This window comes from Fukomys damarensis, unplaced genomic scaffold, assembly GCF_012274545.1.
Source record: "Fukomys damarensis isolate Sample0158 unplaced genomic scaffold, DMR_v1.0_HiC HiC_scaffold_35, whole genome shotgun sequence".
In the NCBI taxonomy this organism is placed as follows: Eukaryota; Metazoa; Chordata; class Mammalia; order Rodentia; family Bathyergidae; genus Fukomys; species Fukomys damarensis.
In genome coordinates this window covers 56890376-56900652 of record NW_022900947.1, presented here as the reverse complement: position 1 = coordinate 56900652, position 10277 = coordinate 56890376, and the positions used below count along the sequence as shown (strand labels likewise).

The window sequence follows — 10277 nt, the reverse complement described above, 5'->3', positions numbered from 1 at the left end:
AGAGAGAGAGAGAGAGAGAGAGAGAGAGAGAGGAGGAAGAAGAGAAGAACAAAGAAAGGAAGGTCCTTGTATCGGTTTTGGGGTGGGCTATTGTTTATTTATGAGGAGTGAGCTACTTTTAAGCTATCACAGGCCAGATTGCTTTTATGGGCCCAGTCCTGCAGACACAGGTTTCAACTTCTCTGGACCACTGTGGCCTTGGGGGGGAGGGAAACCAGAGATAAAGGCATGAGGTCATTTTAAGAGCCAAGAGGTACCAGGAGAATGCAGCCTGTGATGGCAGCATCACAGCATATTTTAACATGATCAATTCCCTAACAGATGTATTTTTATCCATTGCAAGATGCTTATTTAACTTGAATCTTTTTTCTTTGGTGAAAACTTGCAGCCCTGGGGCATCAGATCTGTCAGGTCCCGGTGTGGACCACACCTGCCCATTCTGTTCTCACCATGCTTCCTCCAGTGTCCTGGAAGAGAAGATTGGTGTCAGAGGCTCCTACCCACTTAACTGAGTTTTTTCTTCTCTTTCTTTATTTCAAGGGTAAAATTTTGTGAATGAATGAGTGGAATTATGTTATTTTCCTCATTAAAATCTTTAGTCTTCCAATGGGTCTCCCTGAACACATGACATCATTTAAGTAATATTCTTGCCCCAAAGTGAATAAGCTAAATCTTGTCATTTGGAGCCATTAAACAAACCAAACTGTGGGACACTTTACAAAACAACTGGCTTATATGCCTCAAAAAATATTAAATGCCATAAAAGACCAAAGAGGCTCAGAAATTATTTCTGATAGAGGCTAAGAACACATAACAGTTAAATGTGATGCATGATCCTTAACTGGTAAAGCATTGCTGTATAGAACATTATAGAGATAATTGACAGGTATAGAATACTGTGTTAAATGACAATTACATTATGTTAAATTTTCTGATTCTAATAGTTATATTGCAGTTATATACTTGTCATGACATACTTAGGAGTGAAGGAACAATATGTCTGTAATTTTCATAATTCAGAAAAAATTTAGACATGCAGTACAATTTTTACATGATTCACATCTATATTCATATTTATTTTATGTAGTACATATGGTGTCATATATCAAAAATGGTGTGCAGATGTTCATTATACTTTCCTTACAGCCTCTTTGCAGACTTAGAAATTTTCAAACTTTTATAACTTATTTTGGAAGACCTTCTCTAGTCAGTCCCTGTGGCCTTCAGGATAAAGTCCAAATCCTTGTCTCAAGCTCAAGGTCTCCAGACCCGATCCTCCTTTATCTCCTGAAGTGTTTTTTGTTACCTCCTATCCTTGACGTGTATTCCTGCTTCCTTTCCTTCACCCAGTACCTTGAACTCCAGGGTTCTGCTCCAGGAAGTCCTGATCCTGGGTGTTTTCCCAGCCCTTCCTGCCATGTCCATGCCTTTGTCCTTGTTCCTTTGTTGCTTTCTGTAGATGCTGGGCACAGAGCACCATGAAAAACCTTGGCCTTTTGCAGTGGTTGTTTTCATATCATTCCCTCACACTGGATCGTACCTAGGGTCTAGTTCAGTAGTAAGTGCACAACTGCTGTCCCTCTATTTTTGAGATTTAGTAAATCTAGGATAGAAAAGTAAACACTTTTTCACTTAAAGTGATAGGAGCTCAAGGACCTATTACAGTACCTAGCTTACTGTGCATGCAAATATTTATGAAATGAACAAATGAATGTGTAAGTGAATGGGTATTCAACAAATAAGTGACTGGATTCAAAGAAATGTATTTCATTTTCCAGGTTTCCAGTACACTAAATATGGATGCCGTAGGAAAAGTGATAATAAAATGGTTCATCGTAGCTTCTGTGAGGCCAATAAGAAGCCGAAACCTATTAGACGAATGTGCAATATTCAAGAATGTACACATCCGCTGTAAGCATTTACTTCAACTGTTATATTTTGAGACCAAATAAGGGCTCAAGGATCTTTAGCTCTTTTCAGCTTTAATTTTTACTCAAAGCTGTACATGTACCTGGTTGAGGAAACCAAATCATTTCATAGGAATTATATAGAAATGTGCGGTTCCCTACCTACCTTTATCATATTTCCACTCCTTCAGCTGTTACCTTTCTTTTGATGTTTGGTAATTAATTATTTGCATCTCTCTTAGTAAAATACTTTTGTTTCTATTCCTTGACTTTTGGAGGCAATATTTTGTTTCATGTATTGAATTTTCACAATGGAATGACTAAGTATTTTATAACAGCACCTGTAGCCCACATTCATTCTTTTCCCAGTACTCCAGTATTGATAATATTCTGATAACAAGATTCAGGGCTTATATTAACAGATATCTCTGAGCTGGTGAGTCACATAGAATGATCTGATTATGTTTGCATTCTTGTAAAACTTTCTTCTAGAATAAATGGAAGCCTTGATTTTTGTCTGTTTTCTCCTACTTTTCACAAACTCATGCTGAAACTCTCTTCCTTGTGTTTCTGTCCTTCTGAATAGTACGCTTTTGCCTTCATCTGTGTGGAGACAGAAGCATCCTCTGTGTTCCAGCTCTAGCTTGAGCTTCTACTCAGCTTTCTCCAGAGATTTCTTCTGCCCCCGTCTTGTGTGTGGGTTCTTGTTTCCTGTGGTAGTTGTTTTCTCATCTCATCATTCATACCTTTCGGGAATTTCATATAAAAAGTATATACAAAGTAAATATTTACATAAGAATTAATTCTTAGACACCAAGGAGAAGTATGTAGGAGGTTGGTATAAAGACATATTTCTTCTACTCTTCCTCCTAATCATTTGGAGACACACAAACGTATACAATTCTAAACTATTTTCTCTCATAATCTCAAGTATGTGGTTCCATTGTTTGCTACTCCAAGGTTGCTGTTGAAAATTAGTCGTAATTCTGATTTTCAGTTCTGTCTACCTGACCTGTTTTGTCTTTCAAAATGTGTGGGGTCTTTTTTTTTTTTTTCCTAAAAAACTGGAAATTTCACAGGGATGAGAGTATCATGGTCACCTCTTTTTGTACATGCTGTGGGTTTGTAGAATTTTTCAGTTGACAATATAATGTTTTAATATGAATGATACAGTCAAGCTAACCAATGTATTGGTCACCTTACATACTTGTCTGTGTATATATGATGTGAACATTTTACAATCTGCTCTTAGCAATTTTGAAATTTGTGTAACATTATTGTTAACTATAGTCACCATATTGTACAAAAATAGACCTTGTAGTGGCAACTTTATATCATTTGACCAGTGTCTCCACATTCTCTTTTGCCCCCAACCCATCCAGCTCCTAGTGATCATCTCTCTACTTTCTATTTCCATGAGTTTGCTGCTCTTAGATTCCATGTGTGAGGTCATGAACTATTTGTCTCTTTGTGTCTGGCATATTTTACTTAACAAAATGTCTCCCGGGTTCATCCATGTTGTTGAAAATTACACTTGTAGACCTTTAAAACATAAAACTAGTATCTTTCATCTCTGGGAGAGTTTCACTGAAAAATTTCTGTGATATTTTTCAGCATTCTTTCTTTTTGAGAGATTTGATAATTCAGCTTTATTCTACTTGCTGAGTTTTGCAGTATTATATCAGTAATATCCAAAAGTTTTATTTTGTTCAGTTCCTTTATCGATATTTTGGTCACTTTTAGGATATTAAATATTTCCTTTTTATGGCTTATTTCTGAGTATTTTTCTTCTACCCCATCTGGTTCGTGAGTATATAACTGAGGTGTCATTTTTCCCACTTCAGTTAATTTTTCTTTCTGTATATATGAAGTACTAAAATATAACCACTACTTCTTTGTTAACTATGGTATTCATGTGTAGGACTGCCCTAGTCTCTCAAACTGATAGTCACACATGTTACAGCAGCTGGACTGTCATTTTACCAGGTTTTGAAGTTCTTATTACAAGACAGGAGTTAATGAGAAGCATATTTCATAGACAGAGACAGTTCTGGTTACCAGATGGATTCAATCGTAACAGTCCTGTGGGACTCTAGCTGTATAAAGGCGGAACTGTCCAAAGAAAGTGTCCAGAGCTGATTTGATTAGGGCTTGGGCACTGAGGTTGACACAAAATTTGGGAAGGTCTCATAGGAAATATTTCTGAAAATGTCACCTCCAACTATCCCTGCCTTCCTGGGAGCAGTTTCTACCAAGGCATGGAGGCACATGCTGTCTTTACCTTTCAGTCAGGCCCAGGAAAGGCCTGAGAACTGACTTCCAAACAGGATAGATACACACTTCATAGCAACTACTGTAGAAATAGAGCCATCAGTCCAGTTGGAATATTAAAACATGAATAAACTTTAGATTTCACGGGGAAAAATCAGCAACAGCCAAATCTGGTGGCCTCAGCAGCTATGGACGGTCTGTTTTTTATACTGTTTGGTGCTGCACCTCCTTAGCATCATGGCTGAGTGTGAGCAGGTGTTTCTGAAATCCACTCTCCTGCTGGCTTGCCAAGGAAGCCTCAAGATATGTGTCAGAAATTCTCTGTAGAGCGTCCTTTGGGACAGAAGATTTCAGGGTCCCTGAGAGGCATGAAGAATAGGAGAGGAAGTGAGAGGCAGAGGGCCTAGACAGTGCAGCTGCCTGCAAGGTGGCCCACTGGGTTGCAAGTCTCTTGGGGAGCCCTAAAGTCCAGGAGCTCAAACCCCATGCTCCACCATAATACTACCCCTTCTGGTCCACATGTGCAGCTGGGTGGCAGAAGACTGGGAGCACTGCACCAAGACCTGTGGCACTTCTGGCTACCAGCTCCGCACTGTGCGCTGCCTTCAGCCACTCCAGGATGGCACCAACCGCTCAGTGAACAGCAAGTACTGCATGGGCGAACGTCCTGAGAGCCGCCGGCCCTGCAACAGGGCTCCCTGTCCAGCGCAGTGGAAAGCAGGGCCCTGGAATGAGGTGGGTGTGCAGCATTCATGTGCAGCGCACGTGTACCAGGCTGGCTCCATATGAACACTAAGCTGGCACGTTTTGCCATCTCTGGAGAGTTAGGAAATTAGACTTTAAAACAGTGTCTGCAGTTAAGATTAGCTGTAGTCAAACCATGGTTGGAACTCTGTGACTTTCAGGTGTCTTGCAATTGGGCTACTTGTCACTCTAAGCTTGATCCTGGTCAGAGCCCTGCTCCACTGAGCAGTGCCCCAATTCTTACTCTGACTCCAGTCCAGCTTTGTGACCTTCTTGAATTCCCTCTAGCTTTGTGGCCCTTTTCCTGTTTGGAGCAGACCCTGCCTGCCACAGCCTCCCCACCACCCCTGCTGCCTTGCTTCATCTGGATTCCTACCTGGGCTATGTACCCCACCACCAGTGTCCCTGTTCTGCATGCTGAGGTGGCACAATCTCTCCTCACTGATGTGCGCTTTGCTGCCCCAGCACCCAGGGGCCCTGCTGCAGGTACAGCTTGTTCAGTGACTGTATCACCTGTAGGACCAAGTGTGTAATATTCCTAAAGGCTTAAATTAAGGAGTTGTGGGCCCATAGGAGGAAAGGGCCTAAAAAAATCAGAAAACAAAGGAGGAGGTAGAGACCAGGTCTAGGAAGGAAAGAGGCGGCCGCCATGGAGGCTGCCCATAGCACATCGGGATGGTAACCCCATCCCTGCCTCAGAGGCCTGGACAGAGGTCCAGCTTATGCCTAGGTGTCAGCTCACCACATTGTGGACCCAGCGTTTGAGCAGAAAGCCCCTTTATGAAGAAAAAGGATTCATGGGAATAAAGCAATACTTGCTCCAAAGAGGTGAATTAACCAAGGTAGCAGCTTGCCAGGAAAGTATGCATTTATGAGAAAGATAAAGGAGTGGGGGACCTCAGTGCCATGAGTAGCTCTCCAAACTACTCATGTCCTCTCGATGGGCAATAAACACTGTAACACCTGCCTTTATTTTCTAGTGTTCTGTGACATGTGGCGAAGGCACTGAGATGAGGCAAGTCCTCTGCAGGGCTGGAGACCACTGTGATGGAGAAAAGCCTACGTCCATGAGAGCTTGTCAACTACCACCCTGCAATGGTAGGTGCAACTCTGACTGATTTCCATGCACAACCTCAGGAAGCAGAATTTCCTTTCAGGATAAGCTCTGGAACATATTTGCTTACGGAGAGTTAAGCAAAGGAAAATAGTCATGAAATGTGAGTCAAAAAAAAACATTCGGGGCACTTCCCTATGCCATAGTAGTCAGGACCCTGCACTGGTCATGTTAGGTATGGCTGTGTCGGGCAGAGAGAGGCAGCTCTGGTCAATTAATGTTTCCGCTGGGGGCTACTTATTTTTCTTTGTTATATTCTTTATATAATTTCATCTCATTTTAAAAAGCTTAATATTACAGAAGGTTTTGAAATATATTGCTGAAATTGTCATTTTAAAAGTGTGCATGATAAATGCTACTCAGCTCCAAAGCCATTTCCAATAACCACCTGTTCATTTAGAGGGTGATTAAATAATCACCCTACACATGTGCTAAAATTAATCAATTACCTGACTTACTAGTGTGCTATATTGCAAAATTGGAGTTTATTTTATTTAAAATAAAACACAAAAATTTTACTGGGTAATGTCCACATCTGTCCCATTGTCCTTTGGTCCCTTTTCTGTTGTGCTCTCTGTGGACAATTGGTTCTGTTCCTCTCTAAGTGTTTGGTGTGTCTCTTGCTTTCTTGGACCTGCTCCTGTGAAAGAGGGCATGTCTGCCATACATGCTTCCCAGGCCTCACTTTCTCATGTTCCCTTCTCCCTAACCACACCTCTCTCTGCCTTTCTTTATGCTCTCCTCTCTTCTCTCTTGCTTGCTTTGTCTCTTCTTGTCCCTTGTCTCCCCTGCAGTTTTAGTTCATTCATGCTGCTGTTACAAAATATCTTAGACCAGATGATTTAGGAGCAACAGAAATGTGTGGCTCATAATTCTGGAGGCTGGAAAGCCCAGGGTCAAGGTTCCGGTTGATTTGTTGATTTGTGTCTGGTGAAGCCTTCAGAGATGGTTTCTTCCTTTGTCTTCATGTCATGGAAGGGGCTGGGGAGCAACCCCAAGTTTCTAGGTGCACTAACCCTATTCACAAGGCCTCACCTTTGTGACATCATCACCCTCTAGAGTCCTCACCTCCTAGTCCAGTCACCTTGGGGTTATGTTTCAGCATTTGAAGTTTGAAGTACATCAGTTGAGACCATGCCACCCACCTATTCTTCTCCCTCCCAACCCCCTTGTCCTTATGCCCACCTATTTCCTGCTTTCCCTCCATCTCCTGATCCACCCATCTGCATCATCACAACCTTCATCTTCAGTCCTTTTCTCTTAAATCCACTCCTCATGACAACTGTTGGCATTACTTTGGCACACTAATGAGGCCCAGGGCTGGAGAAGTTGCTTTCTCCTCAGCCTCCAACTCTGCAAGCAAACCACTGTTTCTGTGCTTCTTTTTAAAAAGAAAATTGGTTAAGACAATATTGTATCAAATATCTTGTATTTTGAACATTTCAATCTTCCAGTCTTCATACCATACTGTCATGAATTTTCGTAAGAGCAAATATGACCATCAGGGGGAGACAGAGGACTGCTGTATTTTCGGTCATTTCACTTTGAACAGCTCAAAACCTAAAAATGTGGACTGACCCAGTTAGGACGTCATTTCCTGTCATTGTATTATTAGTCCTTCCAGAGTCCCACTGTTGGGAGGCAACTTCACTTCCCTTAACTGCTGGCAGAGCTGATGAGCTGCCGCACATGTGCACAGTACCGGAAGGGATCAGCTTCATCATCCTTCTTAGGCAGAAGAAAGTGTTTTTATTGTAAATCCAAGGTGCTGAGGAGGTGGCATAACTGTGTCAGTGGCTCCACACTCCTATTAGCTGCTCTTTTGATCTGAAATTGAGGCCAAAAGGCCAATTCTAAGTGTTCTCAGGGGTCTCACATTTCTCCCATATTTCAGTCAGATGTGTAACAGTCGCCTTCAGAGGCTCAAGCTGCTGTTAGAATCAACTGACCTTTAAAGATAAGGTGTAAACTCCCTTCTCTGACATCTTTAGGCGTACAGTGAGAATGCCAAAGTTTCCTAAATTTTAATGATTGATTTTGTTCCACCCCAAATTCTGATTGTAATGAATCTCTAGTTGGAGTCCTATATGCCTCACTTATCTGTATGTCTAATTCTTCCCTTCTGTTTGGGAAGTTTTCTGTCATTAATTCTGTGAAGAGCTCTTTTAAGTCATTTGCATTTTCTCCTGCTACTTCATGGATTACTATCAGTCTTATGTTATTCTTTGCATCATGTAGGAGTTGTTGGATCAATTTCTCACGATCCCTTACTGTTTTTAAGAGACCTCTCTTTTCACTGTCACTGACTGCAATCCTATCTTCTATATTTGAGATTCTATTTTCACATTCTTTTATTCTGTTTCATACACTTTCAATAGAGTTTTTAATCTCCTGGATATCTGTTTTAATCTTTTATGGATTCCATTTCTTTCCTCTGTTAGGCATTCAGTGTTTCCATTTCTTTCTTATGCTGGGCCTTCGTGGCTTCCATCATGGTCCTGAGCTCATCTATTTTTTTCTCAGTTTCTGTTCTAGAGTCTCGAATCATGACTTCCATTTTGCTCACCATCTCTATGTTATCTGGGAAATTATTTCTATTTTGAATTTTTCTAGAGCCTGATTGATCTGTTTTTTTTTTTTTAATTTCCTGTGCTATGGGTTCAGGATGTCCTGCTGGTTCACTATCAGACTTTTCATCCTCATTTGCCGTACTATTTGCCATTGGTGAACTGGAAGTCTGTCTTTGTGTGTTGCTTAAGTCTTTTCTCATTTTTATTTTTGTTGTTGGGTTGTCCTTGGTTTAATTCCTGGGTTATTACTTAAATCTTCCTGATATAGTTGAACTTTAGCTTTTGAGTCTCTAATGATTCATAGCCATTCTCATTTTCATAATATTGGAGAAAACAACTCATTAAATCAATCACAATCCTTTATCCCAATCGATACATTCAGCAACACAATAGGATCAAGCACAGCTTGCAAATTGACCGCTTATGGTAGTCATTAATCTATCACCTTTAAACCATGTGAATTAAATTAAAATCAAGAAGCAGCCCAAAATATGTCTGCAGTGAATACGCTTTTCAATATAGCATCTTTACCATTTAGGATGAGGGCTTAGACAGAGTTAGGGCGAGAGAAGGAGATAAGTGAAAGAATTGGAGAAGGTTTCAAGTGAAACCAGAGGACATAGATGACCATATAATCTTTACAAAACTGTTAAATTCAAAAGGGATAGACAGAGTGAAAGAATAAGGACAAGAATATATCCCCTTAACAGTAATAGGGGCTCACTTTCCCTTGAAACTATTGACCCATGAGTGAAGTAAAATGACAGAAGAAAAGAACATAAAGAAAAAAGAAAAAAAATGATAAAGGAAGAAGTCTGAGTTAGGGCAGTATCAGGAACAGAAAGGGACATGAGGGATAATATGGTGGAGCAAGAGACTGAGTTGGAGAAAGAGGAAAAAAAGAAAGAATTTGCAGAATAGAATGAGGAAAAGAAAGAAAAAAATGAATTTGAAGGGCCTCCTTCAGACTATATCTCTGCTGTCATAATATACCATGTGAACAGCCATGTGCAGAACCAAGTCCCCTGATTTCAGCTATCCAATGGCAGATCCACGCAACTCAGAGTAACCTCAGGCCACAAGGCCCAGATTGAGTTCCCCAACCTCCTGCAGGGTTGAACTCCACACAGTTGTACTACAGGTTTTCCCCACCCTTTCTTTAAAGATGTTCAAAGTTGGGAGCTCAGAAAAATACCCTTTATGACCACCTATGCCTCTTCAGAGTGGGTCCAAGGACTGGCACAATCAGGAGGTCTGAGGGGGGGTGTTCAGGGGCACCCACATGGCTACCTTCCTTGCTGGAGCTGGTGGTGGTACAGGTAGGGGAGGGCACGGCTACCCGGTCCCACCGAAAGGGCCCAAGCCTGTAATGAATCTCTAATTATTTGCCTTGAAGCTTTCTACTCTGTGCCCAGAAAAATTACCATAAAGTGAGTGGCTATCTCTAGTCATACATGTTTCCCCTCAGAATCCGCCTGCCCTCCTCCTCCTTGCAGTACCTCATCCTGTGTCTCAGAGCCACAGGCTGGGAATGGCTCTGAGAGTGTAAACAAGGAACAAATCTACACTTTCAAATAGCAGTCCAAGAATCTTCAGAATCAACAGAAAACTGCTGTTTTGAAGCCAGACACTAAAAGTAATACTTTCTTTTTTTTTTTTTTTTTTTTTTTT

The 10277-nt window shown here is 41.1% G+C and overlaps 1 protein-coding gene across 3 annotated transcripts in view; it reads left to right on the top strand.

Moving 5' to 3' along the window:
- Positions 1–10277, top strand: part of Adamts3 (ADAM metallopeptidase with thrombospondin type 1 motif 3) — a 275045-nt gene that overhangs the window by 260391 nt on the left and 4377 nt on the right. For all 3 annotated transcript variants that reach the window (XM_010610872.2, XM_033758851.1, XM_033758850.1), the window contains 3 exons: positions 1779–1911; positions 4706–4913; positions 5903–6020. In XM_010610872.2, the coding sequence (XP_010609174.1) occupies positions 1779–1911; positions 4706–4913; positions 5903–6020 (459 nt within the window). The remainder of the gene's footprint in view (positions 1–1778; positions 1912–4705; positions 4914–5902; positions 6021–10277) is intronic.